The 20107-nt window shown below is 34.5% G+C and overlaps 1 protein-coding gene and 2 pseudogenes across 1 annotated transcript; 1 reads left to right on the top strand and 2 right to left on the bottom strand.

Moving 5' to 3' along the window:
• The first annotated feature begins 3058 nt into the window (after positions 1 to 3058).
• On the top strand, positions 3059 to 5158 carry LOC132058799 (induced stolen tip protein TUB8-like). Its single transcript, XM_059451152.1, has 3 exons — positions 3059 to 3215; positions 3929 to 4006; positions 4396 to 5158. The coding sequence occupies exons 1-3, from the start codon at positions 3201 to 3203 to the stop codon at positions 4834 to 4836; spliced, it is 534 nt and encodes a 177-aa protein (XP_059307135.1). The 5' UTR covers positions 3059 to 3200; the 3' UTR covers positions 4837 to 5158.
• On the bottom strand, positions 4902 to 9628 carry LOC132060462 (E3 ubiquitin-protein ligase UPL5-like; annotated as a pseudogene).
• A 2004-nt stretch (positions 9629 to 11632) lies between these two features.
• Positions 11633 to 14971, bottom strand: LOC132060460 (E3 ubiquitin-protein ligase UPL5-like; annotated as a pseudogene).
• Positions 14972 to 20107: the final 5136 nt, after the last annotated feature.

Raw genomic sequence — 20107 nt, 5'->3', positions numbered from 1 at the left:
TAATTTTTTTTTAAAAAAAACTTTACATATTTTGAAACTACATGAAAAGTATTATAAATCAAAATAACTAGCAACTCAAAAAATTTAAATGACCTGAGAAAATTTTTCGATTAAAGAAATATTTATTTGCTCGATAAAACGGAAAGTGTCACATAAAATAGAAAGTAGTATTAAAGTAGGGCCCATTTAGCAAAGGCAGAGCCAGGATTCGAAGCTTGTGGGTTCCGGATTCTAATTCTTTAAAGCTACTGGATTCTTAATTAATTTTTGTACATATTTGACAAAAAATTTAATATAAATATATAATTCGAATAAAAGTTATTGGGTTCGGCCAAACCCGCACCCGAAGGCTGGCTCCGCCACTGCCGTTTAGAGAAAGCCCAAAAGTATGCGGGATGAATTGGATCAAAAAAGGAAGTGCCACGTCAGAGTGGGGCCCATTTGGACATTAATGACCGTAAGTTGTGATAGTGGGGCCCAATTCCCACCGGCCCTTCACTATTATTTTGGACTTTACGTTCATACATCCATTTTTCCACAAATCAATAAAGAAAATAAAAAGATCATGTTGGCTATTTTTTTCAAATTCCTAAACATTCTCATCTTGACCACTATAGTAAAAAAACATTTTACTCTAAATCTTACGTGATTCACCATATGTTTTTTACTACTAATGAAAGCTATGTCATGCCGACAAAAAAAACACAATTTGAATTATAGTATCACGAGTTTTTATTCATATTAAAATTCAATTAATTTAGATTCACGCAAAAAAAATCCGCTTTGAGGGTAAGTTGATCATTGCCAAAGGCGACTACATTCCCAGTTACCTGAGTTTTGGTTACCTAATACTTCTTTCGTTTTAGTTTATCTGACTTAGTTTGACACAGTACGAAGTTTTAAAAAAATGAGAAATTTTAAACTTGTGATACTATGGCATAATATTGTGTGACCGTAAGACTTTTAGAACTTATGGTCTTATACATACTATAACATTGTATGACTATAAAAGCTTCTCATTAAGGATAACATAATAATTTAAAGTTAATTTCAAATTGAAGAACCGTGTCATTCTTTTTGGCCGAATTAATAAAAAATAGTATCACATCAAATGTAGCAATGTAAATAACCTTTACCAACTTTAGTCTTTCTTATTTTTATGTTAATTATGTGAAAAAATAATGACCTTAAAATCTAATGTATTTGCATTTTAACCGATAATTTCTTTAATAATTGCTGGTGTAAATAATTCGAAAACAAGACTGTGTGATATCTCAAGCTGATATTTCATTAATTCTGATGTAATTTGACTTTAGAATTTCACTTTTAAAAATAATTAGTTATATCTAAAATTTGGAAAATGTGGAACCGAATTATGTTTGCTATAATTAAATTTCAATTAGTTACAAAGAGTTGATGAGAAGTTTTGATTAATTGTAAACTACGATTAACTTTACAAATTTTGATTAATTGTAAACTACGATTAACTTTACAAACTTGGAAAAAGGAGCATAATATTTCTCTTTTACTTGGTAAAATTATAAGAACGATGAAGATTAAAATGAACTACTTTCTAACTAAAGAACCATGCCACGGGGATAATTGCACCTTATTCTAAAACATATCTGTTCCTATTAATCTGTATAGATTTTGATACCTTTATACATTTGACATTCCTTGTTAACCACTAGTTCTTTTTTCCCCACCGTTAACTGCTAGCTTAGACCTTCGATAGAGATAATACTGAGAGGGTTAACATATCAATAAACATAGTGGTAGAATGGTAAGTACTCGTTCATTTTTTATTAGAGGTTCTGTTTTCGAGTCTCAAGTATAAAATCGTCTTTATTAAGAAGCGAATTCAAATTTAATCAGGCCACAATGCGGATTTTGGACACCGAATAAATAAATAAAAGGAGGGTCAGTGGTTAGTGGCACGCCTTAGACGAAATCTTGATGGTAATTGTATGATGAAAAAATAGGGCCAATAATTTGCAGGATCCAATAAATACATTTAAAAAACCAGATGAAGGTTGAGTCATTTTTATATGAGCATTTGCATGAATTAGCAATTAGATTCATTCCCTTAAACCAAGAGAGTTGAGAAGGAACTAGAATTAAGAAAAAGTAATTTAAAAAGAAAAAGATAATTTAAAAATTAGAAGAACATGAAAGCATGATAGTTTTAGTCACCTACATGTCCTACTGCACAAAACACAGAAGAAAAAAGTTATCATAGCTGTTATAGGAAATGGCCTCCACCACCATGTGACTTTGCTATTTCTTCCCAATCAAACAAATGCCTTTAGACAAACTAATAAATGAATTAATTAATAATATTACCAAACAAAAAGCTTCTCATCTTGAAAATCAATAAGAAAAAAAAAAAGATACAGTGTTGAGTATTAAATTTCTCATAAAATACTGACTGTGTGAACTTATTCACATTGCCGGTCCAAAGAAAAAGCTCCTCCTTTTCAAAATAAATAAGGAAAAAGAGGAAAAAAGAAAGAATTTCATTGAACATTAATTAGAGATGTGGTAGGATAGTTGATTAAATTCCTACATTCTTACTATAGGTTTCGAGTTGTTTGTGCGAATAAAAAATTATAAGGATTGCTTTAAGTAAAAATAACATCCTTTAGTCACGTTTTCATTATGTCCTTTGAAAAATAACCACTGTTATGGAGTTTCAAATTCTGGACTTCACTTGTAGAATTTCAAGCTCCATAACAGTAGCTGAAAAGTGGCTATTTCTAAATTTTACCCGTGCTCTACTGAACTTAATAGACCTACTCAGTTAGAATCTAAATTAATCAGATATGTAAATTCTGAATATTGAATGATTAAAATTTCTTAAAAAAAAGTAAGGAAAAGAAAATACTTTGTTGGAATATTAATTTTATTATTATTATAAGCATAAAGTAAATTAAGTACATTTACAACTAGACATCCTAATCTTTTGTACACCCTTAATTGTCAGTGATGTGACTCATGTGAGATGTCAATTTGTATATCCCTCAAGATTCTTTTCTTCCATTATTTTAAATTAATAAGTCCATTTTACTTCTCTATAAATAGCTCTCTCATTTGATCCTTTTTCATCACCAATTACAATTAGAAACAATTTGGCCACCTTTGCCCCCTCCATTTCATCATTTATTTTCTTCGTTCCCATCTTATTTTAAACTTTTATTCCAATGGCCAGTGTTGAGGTACTTGTATAATAATGTTCTTTTTCTTTCTATGTTTTCTACTTTTAAATTGATCAAGATCATTTAGCTAACTAACTTGTTCTTCAACTAATCAGTGGGCTTTTTAGCTTTTCAAGATTTGACTTTACACACTCTTGATGGTGATCAATGTTTTTATATCCTGTAATATTATAAGATCAAGTCTTGTATAAAGTTTTTTATAAGTTAAACTTGGAGAAAGTTACTGATCAGAGCTTTGTTATGATCTTATTTGACATCACGCTTTATTACCAGTTTAACCGATGTTGTTCGGACTCTTCAACTATATTGACGGATGAGTGTGGATCCTCAAAAAATATTGCATTTTAAGGACCCGACATGATTGTTATGTCACTTTTGAAGAGTCGAAAGCAACATCGAATTTAACACCGAAATTTTCAAATATTAGTCAAGTGATCTGATAGTTGAGACTTTGAAAAGCCCCAAAAAAAAAAAAAAGGATCTTGATTGTACGTGCTTGCTATAGTATATGTTTGATATTGTTTTTCTCTTTAAACTAAAACGAAGCATTCTTGAATCTTTTAAATTTATTAACACCTTATGTGATTCTTGGACAGATGATCAATCTGAAAATAGTTGATCATCAATCAGAGATATTTTTCCTTAATATTTCTGTATTTCATGGATCTTTCTCACTTAAATGAAATTTAATATTTTTCTTTCTTTTTGTGAAGGTTGAATCTGCACCAGTAGCAGCAGTAGAGACTGTTCCAGCTGAGGTTGAGGTTAATACAGCTCCAGAGGCAACTAAGGTAGCATTTCATTGTGTGATCGTCTCATCTAAAAGTTTAAACTATTAAAAAGATCGCACTTTTAATTACTTAATCACGTTTCCAAACATCCTCTCACGTTCGGACTCTTCAAAAATGCCACTGGCTGTGTTAGATCCTCCAAAGCATGCAGTTTTTGGAGGATCCGACACGGGTGCCGTAATATTCAGAGCAACATAGCTCACATGTGGTCTGATTCTTTTTCTTGGTCCAAACACGTGGAATTTCTTTTTTAATAATATGTAGCGGTGTGATTTGAACTCAGGACATCTACCCGATCTGATACTGTGTTAAATTGCATGATCATCTTGTCTAAAAGTTTAATTATTAAAAAGACTATGTTTTAGTTAACTTCATTATGTCTTCAACAGGTTGAGGAACCTACCCCAGTTGTAGAAAAGGAAGCCGTGGTCGAGTCAGCACCCGCACCAGTAGAAGAGGCAGCTTCTGCTCCTGTTGCGGAGGAAGCAGCCCCTGCTGCTGAAGAGCCCGTGGCTGCAGAACCTGCAGCCGAGAAGCCTGTGGCTGCAGTAGAACCTGCAGCCGTAGCCAAGGAACCTGTGGCTGCAGCAGAACCTGCAGCTGCAGTCGAGGAGCCTGTGGCCGCAGAAGAACCTGCAGCCGCAGCCAAGGAACCTGTGACTGCAGCACCCGTTGAGGAGGCTGCAACCCCCGTAGCAGCAGTGGCTGAACCAGAAGCAGCTCCTGTTGCGGAACCGGAAGCCGAGAAAACAGTGGAACCAGTAGCAGCTGTTGAAGAGAAAGCAGTTCCAGCTAGCACTGAAGTTCCAGTGGAGAAAGCTGAAGAGTAAATTTTATTGAAGATGGGAAAATAGTTCAATGGTTGATGAATGATGGGGGTCTTGATTAAAGTTGGTTGTGTTTATTCTGTTTCTTAGTTGAGTATTTAATTTACTATTGCTATTATTATATATATTATGGTTACAATGAGAGGCATATGTTTGTATTAGCATATGTCTAGGTCTAGGTGGTCGGGTGGGATATATACATAGTTTTTAAGCTATGTTTGTTATTTTGTCCAGGGTTCAGTTTGTCATGGTTTGATTAAGATGATATGAGATTTGATCTCTAGTTTTTGATAATAAAGGGTTATATCTTTTTTGTTGTTTTTAATTAATGGGCTGATACCTTCATTTTTCTCTCTATGTTTACTTATTTGATTGTTAAAATTAAACATTTTACTGTTAAAACACAGATAAAAAGGTGGAGCCAAATTTATGGTAATAGCTACATAGGTCAGCAGCTCAAGTAGGCTGGTGCATACCAACTACATAGAGTACGAAGAAACACTCAGCTTTTCGGTGTGGGCCAATCTTTTGTACCCCTTGTTCTTTCTTTATAAGAAACTTAGGGGAAGCGCGAAGACAAAAGCCACTAATGTTGCGACAAAAGATGGATACCATAAAGTCGGCAAAGCTAAGGTTTAGTGTGTTTCATATCATAATCGGGAACTTATAAGGAATGCCTTCATTGCACTCTAGAAAAAAGTTCTCCGAGAAGAGAAAAAAGAGAAAGGATAGCCAAGGAAGAGAGGAAGTATATTAGTGTTCAATACAGTGACTCAAAATCTACAGCAGACAAAAGTTTGGTATTTAAGTGGAAAAGGTTAGAGAGGCTGCCCATTATTCATCGAGTTTTGAACTGTATGCCACTGGCCCTTGGCCTTAGGATGTCTCGGTTATAAATAATATGGTGATTGTAAAACATTCCACTAACAATATAATTTGACAATCCCTCTATATTATATATACCCCAATCAAGTTGGTGAAACATTACTATAGATGCATAAAAGTAGCTACCAAAAGAAGCCAAACATTAAGGTCCTACCTTAGATCAACTCTTGACATTTTGAGTCTGAATGGAGAAACATTGGTCCACTGACTTATTATTTTTATCACAAAAAAAGATTATGTATTATATCCACAGCATAAAAGATGACTACAATTGCTCAACACAAAAGCGCAAACCAGCGAGAAAGAAAAGCATTAATTGCTCAATTTTTTCAGATTAGATGACTACAACTGCTCAACACAAAAGTTACGGAGTTCAGTGAACTCATATGTTACATACTAATCTCTGTTGTTACTAAATATTTATTAATATTTGATTTGAACTCAGCTATAGGAATCCATAAGCTTCAAATCTTGAATCTGCGCCTGGTCATGAGGCACCAAAGCTGCAACCAACATGCTGTTGGGTGATTATGCTGAATCGATCTTGCATGACAGACATGGATTTATAAGGCAGAAAGGATATGCGGTAGAAGCATGTTTGTGAAGAAGGCAAGTGATCATAAGACACCGAGTTTTTGTAGATGTGAAGTCTAGAGTCCAAACCACCAAAACCATCTAGAGGCAGACATTTAATTGAAGTCCAGAAGAAAAGTAGCACCTTTCTCTGCTCAGCAGACATACTCCCAACTATCTGCACACAAAGAAAGAAAACAACATTGTTGGATGTGTCTTGTAGTATGTTTAGAGTTGCTATATTACATTGTGAAATGCGGGCTATGTTTAGGATAAGCTAGGTACATGAGTACAATAAATTCTGTTTGTAATGTTCGTGGTTCAATTTTGTCCTTTTTATTGTATATTATTCAGGCATAATATGTGCTACCAGTAGAGAAGTTGGTAAAGTAAAAATCAATATGAACATCCAAACTCCCTAAACCAATGCTTCCAGTGCAACAACTTTGCCAGTAAGTTTCATTTAGAAATTCGAACTGTTTCAACTGGTATTTTTCGGCTCATATTTTGGAAAAGTTTCTGCGCGTGTTCTCAAGCGCCCATTATATAGATAAATTTAATCACATAAAACATGTCTCCTCTTTTAATTACACACATCTACATCAATTGGAACATGTCTGAAATTTTACGACTTATTGAGGCTAATGCGTATATTAAAGGAGGTGACATATTTTAAGTGGTTAACTTATCTACGTAATGTGCAGAAGCTTTTCTAAAATTTTGAATTGAAATTGTCTAATAGGACCAATTTATCATGTGTTCAGAACATCAATCGGGACATGCCGTAGTTTGAGTGTCTAATTGAAATTGACTGTCAAGTTTAAGGGTTGTCGATGTATTCAATTAAAAATAAAGAAGTTTCTGAGTTAGAAACTTACTGCTTTTACAAGTGATGGAGAGAAAAGGGATGAGAAGGCCAAAGTGTGAAGTTCTAAATACTTTGAAAAATATTGACTAGTAGAATAATAATAATGTACCTTCCAGAACCAGGATATTTGAGGATCACTTTCTTTGTAGCCATTGTAATCTGTATGTGCTTTCCACCGAAACATCACTTCCACTACCGTCAAGCATAAAGTCGAGATCCTCGAGTTTTAAACACCGGGAAAACGACTTTTGGAGCATTGATGAAGTTATTACATCAGCAAAACCTTTAGCAAAATGTGCTACCTGCTATGACATCAAAGTGACAAAATGATGTCGAATAAGAAATTTAACATAATTCTCCCTATTCTTACTATCTACGATAATATCCTTCCCATTAGGACAAAGCTTGACTGTTTTCCTGGAGCGCAACGCCTCAACTTCCCAAGCGAATGTCAAGCCTAACATATCTTGATCCACCGTCTCTGGATCCATCTCCAGTATCGTTTTGCAGCTTTTGTGTAATAATGGATCTGCATCACTAATGTCTTCTATCGAAATGTCCTTTCCAGCCAATTGCAGAAAGAACACACGATCAAATACAACTCCAATTTGTACTTTGTGCATTAAAGCCAATGCAATCATCCTAGCAGAGAAGCAGAAATACTCAAGGTGTAATCGGTCCCCCTTAGATGCTGCAAGCTCACCTTGTAGAAGAGTGTTATTTACATTCTAAAAGTGAGAGCAATTTTAACTTATAAATAAAGTTCTGCAGAAAAAACACTCTCGGCGAGGAGAAAAATGATAACATGACCCAGAAGTAGCGCATATGCAGCCCAATCCAAGTATTCTTAATATTACTTTTCTTCTTTAGCATAAGCCATAAGGTTTACCTCCAATTACAGAATCATAAGCATCAAGTCTTTTATCAATATTAGCGACTAGATTTATAGCTTCTTTATCTCTTCACATAAAAGATGTAAAGACAAAATTTTGTAGACTTATGAGATCAAGTGAGAATAAAATGTCATATAAAATGTGTGCATAAAGGAAAATCCAAAATGCTACAAATATAAAATAGATGAAAACTTTCTCCGATTACTAAACTGCGATAAAAGCTTACCTGGATTTGGGAAGAACCTTCTACGGTCATTAGGGCAAGTAACAACGTTCTGTGGTTTAAAGATCGCTTGGCATACCAGTGAAAACCACTCCCTCAACACACTAGGCCCGGTAGCTTCTTCATGTTTGAATTCTATAAGCAAACCGCCTTGTAGTTGTAAGTCATTCGCATGTCCAATATACTTAAATGATTGTTCCAACAATCGGGACCTGTCAATGACCATCTCATGTAGATATTCGCCTTAGTCTCTAACTTCTTGAAGCATCATCATTGCAATATGCCTCCTTACCTCAAAATTCGTTACCTCCTTGTGCTCAAAAAGCCACTCAAAATCTTCTGATCTTTTCGCAAATGAAACTATCAGAAAGCACAACGAAACCTTTACTTGCCTCATCTTTTGCCAAAATATATTCTCCAAGTCGTCATAAAGTTTTGTCATATTATTTAACTCCTTTAGAATTACGAGATATAGAGACCACCAAGGAACAATATCCGTGACCAAACCCAACCGCCCCTCCAATTCCCTTAAACACAGTTCCATTTTGTCGAGCAAATCATAGAAAATATGACGCAAATATTCACTACACTCTTCGGAATACTCTGCTTCACTGGTCAGGTCATCGTCCATCAATGGAAAAGTTATTCGAAAGCCAAACGGTACTTTCCTCCATATTACATTCCACATCAGAAACATTAACACAGAAAAATCACGCACAAGGCTAAACGATAACCCCAAAGATTTAGTAGTCAATTCTAAGTCCTGGGATAACTCAGTTGCTATCTCGCGAACAAACGGAAAAAAATCTTGCAACACTACCAACTTCTTCGTATCAGCCTTGCACCTCGCGATCATAGCCCCTAATTTACTCCATCAATCCCAGCAGCCTTTCTCAGAAGGTTACAAAATTCTAACACTATAGGAGCACACCAACTGTATAGAACACAAACTCAAATGAATCCATAAATCGACGAATGGCTTTTGCAGAAAAACAAAATTCGTGAGCCTAAATTATTGAGGAGATGCCAAGCCTGAAGATGGCTTTTGCTCCGCCTTTGGCTTACGAGTTGCAAGCTCGAGTCATTTTCTATTCCACATCCGACACCGTTTGGTCCAACTGAAGCTGTTCACTGCTGGGCTGTGGAAATTCTGGTGATCGACATGATTTTATCGTAAATTATTTCCACTGAGTCCGTGGTGTTCGCTTGAATAACCAGAGTTTTGCAATCGAAAAAGAAACGGACAAAGAATTGAATCCGAGTTGACGAAACTTGGTCTTTTTGCATTTTAGATGAGACAATTTGATCGGCGCCAGAGAAATCGTCAAAGCTTACGTTTGTTAGTGACGGAGGTGGTGTTGTCGTAAACGGTGGTGCTACCACCGTGGTTGTTTACGGTGGCAAACGGACGCGTCATTGAGAAAAAGTTCAGGGGTTCAATGAACTCAATGATCAAGCTTTCCTATAGGAAAGCTTCTACATTTAATGGATTATGTCAAATTTCAAAAGTTTATAACGTCATATTGATGATTTATATTTGCACTTTCGATCCTTCAATTATTGGTAAATTTTAATTTTGGTCCTAGTAAGAGTTGTTAAGCACATTTAATATATATAAATGATACACCGAGAGGTGGAGCAAAATATTAATCTAACATAATATATCAATATTTAATTCAATGGCGGAGGTAAGATTTTCACTAAGAATCAAAATGTAAAGAAGTAAACAGTGCAAGAATAAGTCAATAGAATTTAATATATAATATATATAAATTTAAAAAATATGTACCCATCGATATAATGTAATTTTCTAATGAAGACACAATAGTGGCCCCGCCTCTGATTAAATTGTTTTGCACGTAATAATTCGTTAAATTTGTATATATTTACAGAGAAAAGGGTAAAACAATCAATCGAAATGTTTAATGTGCTTGTCCAATTTGTTAATTGGTCAATATTTGTTGGACTAAAAGTGCAAATTTTAAATAATTTTTATTTTTCCAATTTTAATGTACTTTCCGGTATTGTAATCCGATCTAATATTTAACATTTAGTGTTTTTTTAATTAGTTTTCGGTAATGTAATCCGATCTAGTATAAACTTATTTTTATTTCGGTTTGTGATCCAATATAGTATAACTTTTAGTTTTTTTTTTTTCCCCTTGAATTTAATGATTCCAGTATTGTAATGCGATCTACTAAACACCCCCCCCCCCCCCAAAAAAAAACCCAATCTTAATCAGATCTAGTTTACTAATACTCTTTTAATTTTCTTTTGATATTTTCTTATTTCCTGAATTAAAACGTGATCTAGTGTAACTTTTATTTTAATGACAATCTTGTCTACATTAATAATTTCGGAATTTTGTAGATTCAAACACCTTCCACTATGCTTTTTGGAATTTCCCTGTATTTTTGTTATTTTGGGAATTGCAATGCGATCTAATATAACTTTTATTTTAATGAAAATATTTTAGTATTATTCAATATTAGTCTTTTTGGAATTTTCTAGATTCAAAAACCTTCCGCACTTTGCTTTGTTATGATAATTTTTTCTGTTATTGTGTCCGATCTAGTATACGTATACTCTTTTAAATTTTTTCCCTTTATTTTGTTTTTTCCTAAATTGCAACGCGGTCTGGTATAACTTTTATTTTAGCGAGGTTCTTTTAGTATTTCTCTATATTAATACTTTTGGAATCTTGCAGTTAAGGAGGGACTTAACATGTATAGGGATGCAAAGAAGTGTGGGAAATATGTTCACTTCATTGATTAAGTATGCACTTAGTGATTCCTGAGGCTCACTAGTACTTGGCACCCTTCCTTGAAGGAGGTTGAGGCTATGGGTGCTCTTTAGGCGTATTGTTTTGGTTTATTGGTATGGTAATATTCACAGTTTATTGTCAATTTTTTATTTTTTTTTTGAATTTTGTAGATTCAAACCCTTCCACTATGAATTTTAGCTTATCAAAATTCTGATAAGTTACACACCTATTAAAGGTTGATAGGGAAAAAGAAAGGACCAGCATCAGTACAAAATAAGCCAAGTTCTATTAGCTTTTTTAACTTGTCTTAGACTCGTCAGTCTGTGATACATTGAGAAAACGGCTTTTGGCCATGTAGAGAGGGGAAACAAAAAGAAGCCATAAAAAAGTAAAGTTTCAAATAGGTAGGCATATCCTACTCCCTGTACCAGCATGGGCGGATCAGAGTTAATAAGTTGCGGGTTCACGGGAACCAGTAGCTTTTGCACAGACATTCTGTATGTAACAAAAAATTTGCTAAATATCTATAGATATTTGATTGTGAACTCGATTATAGGAGCAGTGAACCATAAGCCTTCTTGGAATGCCTCGTGTCACGATAAGACAAAGCTGCAACCAACATGCTGTTGGGTGATTATGCTGAGTCGATCTTGCATGACAGACATGGATTAATATGGCGGAAAGGATACACGGTAGAAGCATGTTTGTGAAGAAGGCAAGTGATCATTACACTCTTGAGTTTTTGTAGATGTAAAGTCTAGAATCCAAACCACCAAAACCATCTAGAGGCAGATACTTAATTGAAGTCCAGAAGAAAAGGAGCATTTTTCTCTGCTCAGCAGACATATGCTCAACTATCTGCACACAAAGAAAGAAAATAAACACTGTTTGATCCATATCCAACGACCATAAAACTACCTTGAAGATTTTAAACGAGAAAAAAGAGATCGAGCAGAGTGATTGCGTGTTGTAGCATGTTTAGTGTTACCATGAATCCTATTTCGGTATTGTAAGAAACCATAGGACTAGCTGGGTACATGAGTAAAATAAGCTCCGTTTGTAATTCATGTAAAACATGTGCTACCGGTAGAGAAGCTGGTAAAGCAAATAATACATAGCCTCTTAAACTTGCAAGTCAACTTATATTGATATTCGAACTGCAACTTGTTTCAATCGTGCACATGAAGGCATGATAAGATATTACTAGTATTATACACTTTCAGTTCAGATTTTTGAAAGAAAAAAAAAACTTATGTGTGTGTTCTCAAGCGTCTATTAGGTAGTTAAGTTAACCACCTAAAATATGTCATCTCTTTTAATTATACACACCAACCTCAATTGAAACAAACATGAGATTGTACGGCTTATTGAGGCTAGCGTATATAATTAAATGAGGAGACATATTTTAAGTTGTTAACTTATCTACGTAATGTGCACTTGAGAACACGTAGAAGCTTTTCCAATATTTTGAGTCGGAAGTGTCTAATAGGACCAGTTTATCATGTGTTCAGATGATTAATTGGAACAAGCCATAGTTCGAGTGTCAAAATAATTTACTGGCAAGTTTAAGAGGTTATGATGTATTCAGCCAAAAAAGAAAGAAATTTCAGAATCAGAAATTTACTGCTTTTACAAGTAATGAAGAGAAAAGGGATGAGAGGGTAAAAGTGTGAAGTCGTAAATACTTTGAAAGCATACTGACTAGCAGAACAAGAATAATATAAGTACCTTCCAGAACCAGGATATTTGAGGATCACTTTCTTTGTAGCCATTGTAATCTGTATGTGCTTTCCAGTCTTCCACAGAAACATCACTTCCACTACCGTCAAGCATAAAGTCGAGATCCTTGAGTTTTAAACACCACAAAAACGACTTTTGGAGCATTAAGGAAGTTATTACATCAGCAAAACCTTTGGCAAAATGTGCTAGCTGCTTAGCAGTCGATGTGACAAAGTGATGTTGAATAAGAAGATTAACATACATCTCCCTGTTCTTACAATCCACGACCGCTTTCCTTGAGCCTCAACTTCTCAAGCGAATGTCAAGCCAAATATATCTCGATCCACCGTCTCTGGATCCATCTCCAGTATGTGTTTGCAACTTTTATACAAGAGTGGATCTCATTCCTAACGTGTTCCAACGGAATATCCTTTCCAGAAAATTGTAGAAAGAACACGCTATCAAATAAAACGCCGACTTGTACTTTATGCATTTGCAGATGAGCGTCACTTACATTTGAATAGTGAGAGCGATTTTACCTTATAAATAAAGTTCTGCAGCAAAAACACTCTGGTGGAGAAAATTTCCAGTGATCTAAAAATTGCATTTATCTTTAAAAGAGGTGCATTTGAGGTGTGAAGTGAGAGAAAAGGGATGTTACAATTGGGGGTTTGTGTGTTGCTCCCTTTCCTTTCAGTCAAGAGACTTTACACCCATCCGTATCGGACAAAAATAGTTCTAGAGACGTCCATTCATATTGAACCAAATAACAAAATTAGCACCAGATACTATAGAAAATTTCGAGAGTTATGGGATCAAGTGAGAACAAAATGTCATAATGCATAAATGAAATAAAAGCTTACCTGGATTTGGGAAAAAAACTTCTACGGTCATTTGAGCAAGCAACAAAGAGAGCATTCTGAGGGTTGAAGATCGCTTGGCATACCAATAAAAACCACTCCCTCAACACACCAGGCCCAGCAGCTTCTTCCATAAACAAACCACCTCGTAGCTGTTCGGAATCCGCATGTCCAAAGGGGCAGAGCTAGTATAGTAATCGGGGTTCAGCCGAATCCAGTAACTTTTGTCTAAACCCTGAATTTGTCTTGAAAATTTCATTGAATATGTACAAATTGTCAATCTAGAACCCAGTAACTTAAACGAATTAGAATCCCGAACCCATAAGCTTCGAATCCTGGCTCCGCCTCTGTGTCCAATGTACTCGGATGATTCTTCCAACAATCTGGACCTATCAATGAGCATCTCATGCACCTCCTCTCGTCGTCGCCAACTTCTGGAAGCATCATCATTGCCAAATGCCTCCTTACCTCAAAATTCGTCACCTCCTTGTGCTGGAAAATCCACTCAAAATCTTCTGATTTTATTGCAAACCGAACGATCAAAAAGCACAATGAAGCCATTACTTGCCTCATCTTTTGCCAAAATACCCTCTCCAGGTCCTCATACAGTTTTGATATATTATTTAACTCCTTCAGAATTATAAGATACTGAGACCATCAGCGTACAGCGTGTGTGCCTTTTCCTTCCAATTTCCTTAAACTAAGCTCCATTTTGTCTAGCAAATCGTAGAAAATATGATGCAAGCCTTCAATACATTCTTTATAATATTCTGCTTCACTGGTGTTATCCTCCATCAACGGAAAAGTTATTGGACAGCCAAACGATACTTGCCACCATATTACATTCCACACTGGAAGCATAAACGCTGTAAAATCACGCACAAGGCTAAACGATAACCTCAAAAAATTTGTTGATCCCATATTCAATACTAAGTCATTTGATAACTCAGTTGCTATCTTGCGAACAAACGGGAAAACATCCTGCAATACTAAGTATCAGCCTTGCACCTCGCGGTCCCTGCGGACTTTACGATCAACAATCTGTATAGCTCTTCTCAGAATCTTAAAATTTTCTAACACTGTAACTCTGTAAGAGCATATCTATTGTATCTAGGTATAATCAACTCACTCTTTAATGAATTGATAAATTGACAAACGCATTGATCAGCAATATTTTTATCACCTATATATGGAGACATATAAATTGCCATCGAAGGTGGTGCTACTGTGGTTTACGGTGGCGAACTGACACGTTCAGGCGAAATCAGGTGGTAGCATTTTGGTTGAATTGGAGAAGAGAGTACAGAGTAACAGAGAAACACTGTGGAGTGTGAAAATTGTGAGGGAAAAAGTTCATTTTTTATTTTTCGTTACACGATTATTAAAAAAGTATTTATAAGGATAGCATTTTGACTATTTTAACCTCTTAATATATTTCATCATGTTTTCTCGCCTCAATAAATAGTTACTGCATTAATAATGAAACCTCTAAAATGTTAGTATGTGAATTCCACAGAATCAGCTCATTGATGTAATTATTACAAGGGTAAAATGGGAAAATTACTTAATTTTATCTTGGGTAAATAAAACAATAAATATTTTAGTAAAGACGATAAATATTTTGAGACGTAGGGAGTAATATGTTAAAAGAGGGAAGACAAAAATGATAATATTTTTCATAAATTTTATGATTCCAGTGTGATCAAGTGTAATTTTAACCCCACCCCCCCCCCCCCCCCCCCACACACATACCCTTCCCCCTCCTTTAATTTAACGGAAAAGGGCCAAAAATTACCTCGAACTTTGAAAAATAGTTCATAAATTCTTTCATTATATCTTTAGGCCAATTATACCCTTACGGGTTATCTTGTAAGTCAATTATACTTACCACGTGTAACTATTGCCACGTGGCATCATCCTAGCCCTTCAAAATTATTTTACCCTCAAATAATTTTTTACCCACTAATACGAAATTATTTTTTTTTTCAGCCCAAACTAATACGAAATTATTATTTTTTTTTTGTTGGAAAAATTATCCATATTATTTTTGCTGAAAAATTTTTTTTTGGGTCGGATTGAGTTATTTTAGTGGGTAAAAAAATTATTTGACGGTAAAATAATTTTGAAGGGCTGAGATGATGCCACGTGGCAATAGTTACACAGAAGGGTATAATTGATCCCATAGTATAACTGTAAGGGTATAATTGGCCCTAAAGTATAACGAAGGGTATGAATGAACTATTTTTCAAAGTTCAAGGGTAATTTTGGCCCTTTTCCGTTAATTTAATCGGATCTAGTTTACATCTACTCCTTTAATTTTTATTTTATTTTTGGATATGTTTTTATTCTGAATTTCAATGTGATCTAGTATTACTTCTATTATAATGAAAATCTTTTAGTATTTGTCTATATTAATCGTTTTGGAATTTTGTAGATTCAAACACCTTCCACTTTACCTATTGGAATTTCCCTGTATGTTGTTGTTTCCGGAATTGCGATGTGATCTACTCTAACTTTTATTTTAATGAAAATCTTATAGTATTTGTCTATTAATCTTTTTGGAATTTTCTAGATACAAAAACCTTCCGCAGTTTGCTTTGTTATGTTAATGTTTTCTGGTATTGTAATCCGAGCTAGTATACATATACTCTTTTAAGTTATTCCCAATATTTTTGTTATTTCCGGAATTGCGACGTGATCTAATATAATGTTTATTTTAATGAAAACCAGTTAGTATATTTTCTATATTAATCTTTTCGGAATTTTGTAGATTCAAATATCTTCAATGCATTTTAGCTTATCAGCAAGGGCGGCTTAAAGAAATTGGTAGCCTAAAGTCAAATCTTAAGTATATTCAATAAAACTAGCTTCTGCATGCGTCACACGTGCATCGCGCGCCGCACAGGCATCTCGTGCTCCACACGTCATCCTTGAAAAAAAAAAAAAACCAAATATATTTTTCATATGCTTCGAATTGTTCAAATCTGTTTTGGAAGTTTTCTTTTGTTTTTGAATTAAAAAATTCTAATTTTTACTTTAAAATGCTCGATTCATCATCGGAGATTAATGTAGTTTATGCTTTTCAAATTCTTATCATTTAGCTATCTCAATTTTCTTTTACATGATCCGAATCTGGCGGAACCGAAGGAAATTTGCTTTTGCTGAAAGCCAAAATTTGTGAACCTAAGTTATTGAATATATGTCAAGCCTTAAGATGGCTTTTGCTACGCATTTGGCCTAAGAGCAGCAAGCTCGAGTCATTTTCAATTCCACAATCCGACACCGTTTGATCCAACTGAAGTTGTTTTCTCTTGTAGATTAACTGTTACTTGGCTGTGAGAATTCTGGTGATCGACATGATTTTAGCGTGAATTACTTCCACTGAGTCAGTGGCATAGGTTTGAATAACCAGAGTTTTGTAAACACAAAACAAACGCACGAAGAACTCAATTTGAGTTGATGACATTTGGTCTTTTTGCAATTCAGATGAGACGATTTGATTGACGCTGGAGAAATCATCAAACACATTTGGTCCTGCTAAGAATTGGTTAAGCACATTTGACCTCCAATTAAAAACAATACATACTTTTTGGACTTTTTTTATATGAAATAGACTATGTTACAACGAGGGGTGGAGTAAAATATGAATCTAACATAATAGCTGAATATTTAAATTTAATGGCGGAGCTAAGATTTTCACTAAGGAAAATCAAAACATAAAGAAGTGAATTGTACAAGAATAAATCAAAAGAATTCAATACAAATTAAAAAAAAAAAAAATCTTTCCCTATACTGGGGCAGACCCACGTGTACTATTATGGGTGCTTAAGCACCTACCAGCCTCAAGTGAGAGTCTAATCATTAGCACCCATAGACAAAGATGAGCATTTAATTGGTGCTTTGGTTCGGATGCCGGTTTTTTGTTCTCAAGGTCATGGGTTCGATTCCATTTTGAGCAATATCACTAATTCTTTTCCAAAATCTTTTACTTTTAGCCAACGTGATCTGACAAGTGGTCTCGTAAAATTCAGTCTTTTCCTTTCTTATTACTACACTCTCTTATAAAAGCATTGATAATTTCTCAAGTTTTCATTCAATATTTTCCTTTTTTACAGTTGCACTCTCATTTAAAAGCATTGATATTTCTCAATTTTACATTTTAGGATAGCCTATAGATTTTACAGTAAACGCAAAGGAGCACTCATTAACTTTAAATTCTTGATCAGCCACGGTCTATCGACACAGTATAACTTTCTAATGAAGGGAGAACAGTGGCTTCGCCTCCGATTAAATTGTTTTGCACGGAACAATTTGTTGAATTTGTAGATATTTATAAAGAAAAGGGTAAAACAATTAATCTAAAGGTTAAACATGCTTGTCCACTAATTAGTTAATATATGTGGGACTAAAAGTACAAAATATATACGTAATTTATATTTTTCCTATTTCAACGTACTTTCCAGTATGTAATCCGATCTAATATATAACATTTAGTTCTTTTTTCCGAATTTCCTTTAAAATGTTTTCAGTATTGTAATCCGGTCTAGTATAAACTTACTTCTATTTCGGTTTTGGTACCCTATATACTATAATTTTAATCTTTTTCCTGAATTTTATGATTCTAGTGTAATTTTAACGTTTATTTTAATGAAAACCTTTTATTATATTTTCTATATTAATCTTTTCGGAATTTTGTAGATTAAAAAATCTTTAACTTTGCATTTTAGCTAATCAGCAGGAGCGGCTTAATGAAATTGGTGACCTAAAGCCAAATATTAAGTATATTCAATAAAACTAGCTTCTGCGTACATCATACGTGCATCTTGCGCCCAGATGCATCTCGTGCGCCGCACGTGCATCCCGTGAAAAAAACCAAAAATATTTTTGATATTCTTCGAATTGTTCAAATGTATTTTGAAGTTTTCTTTTGTTTTTGAATTAAAAAATTATACAATTTGCTTTGAAATAATCGATTTATCACCGGAGAATAATGCAATATATGTTTTTCAAATTCTTATTATTTAGCGGTCAATTTTCTTTTACGTGATCCGAATCCGGCGGAACCGAAGAAAACTTGCTTTTGCAGAAAACCAAAATTTGTTAACCTAAGCTATTGAGGATATTTCAAGCCTTAAGATGGCTTTTACTCCGATGTGTCCTCAGAGCTCTAGGCTCGAGTTATTTTCAATTCCACAATCTGACACCGTTTAATCCAACTGAAGTTGTTTTCTCCTATAGATTAATCGTTGCTTGACTGTGGGAATTCTGGTGATCGGCATGACTTTATCGTGAATTACTTCCACTGAGTCCGTGGCATACGCTTGAATAACCAGAGTTATGTAAAAGGGAAAAAAAAAAAGAACGATTAACTGAATTTAAGTTGATGAAATTTGGTCTAGTCCTAGTATGAGTTGGTTAAGCACATTTGACCTCCAATTAACAATAATACATATTTTTTGGACCATTTTTATATAAAATAGACTATGTTACACTGAGGGTGGAGTAAAATATGAATCTAACATAATATCTCAATATTTAAATTCAATGGCGGAGCTAAGATTTTCACTAAGGAAAATCAAAATATAAAAAAGCAAATCGTACAAGAATAAATCAATGGAATTCAATATAAATTAAAAAATATCTATAAATTTTAAAAAAACTTTACCTATTACGGGGGCAGAGCCACGTGTACTATTACGGGTGCTTACATACCCACCAGCCTCAAGTGAAAGACTAATCATTTTACAGAAAAAATGAAAGACTAATCATTAGCACCCACACACAAAGATGAGCACTGGGTGCTTTGGTTCCGATGCCGGGTTTTGTTCTCACGGTCATGAGTTCGATTCCATTTTGAGCAACATCACTAATTCTTTTCCAAACTCTTTTACTTTTAGCCAATGTGATCTGACACGTGGTCCCATAAAATTCGCCTCTTTTCCTTTCTTATTATTGCATTATCTCGTATAAAAGCATTGATTTTTTTTTCAAATTTTCATTCAATGTTTTCCTTTTTTATTGCTGCACTTTCATTTAAAAGCATTGATATGTCTCAATTTTACATTTTAAAATAGCCTATAGATTTTATAGTGAACGCAAAGGAGCACTCATTAACTTTAAATTCTTAATCCTCCACTGCCTATAGTCTATAGACACAATCCCCCTATAGAAGCTACACCAGTGGGAGGAGATGCAGATAAAGGGCAATCATGGGCATCATTGTTCAATGGACCCAAATAAGCTGCAAAAGGGAAAAGCCTACAGTATGTGGCCCCTCTGATTGTTAATGGTGAGAGAGTTGCACAAATTCAATCGGAGGAAATTGCTGAGGACACCAACAGGTGGAAGCACTCAATTGTATTGTATGTGGTGCGTAATTCACCATCCATAGGTGCAATTGATAGATTCATAACCTCAACTTGGAACTTTGCGACTAAACCAAAATTATACTATCATAATGAGGGGTATTTTTTGGTTCTGTTTATAAAT

Source organism: Lycium ferocissimum, chromosome 6 (genome assembly GCF_029784015.1).
Source record: "Lycium ferocissimum isolate CSIRO_LF1 chromosome 6, AGI_CSIRO_Lferr_CH_V1, whole genome shotgun sequence".
Taxonomy (NCBI): domain Eukaryota; kingdom Viridiplantae; phylum Streptophyta; class Magnoliopsida; order Solanales; family Solanaceae; genus Lycium; species Lycium ferocissimum.
Note: the sequence above shows the minus strand (reverse complement) of the source record. Positions and strands in the feature narration are given on the sequence as shown.

What these genes read in the sequence shown, in the direction of transcription:
- LOC132058799 (XM_059451152.1), top strand. An exon ending in CAGCTCCAGAGGCAACTAAG is followed by an intron (nt 4,007 to 4,395) that starts GTAGCATTTCAT and finishes TGTCTTCAACAG; the next exon opens with GTTGAGGAACCTACCCCAGT.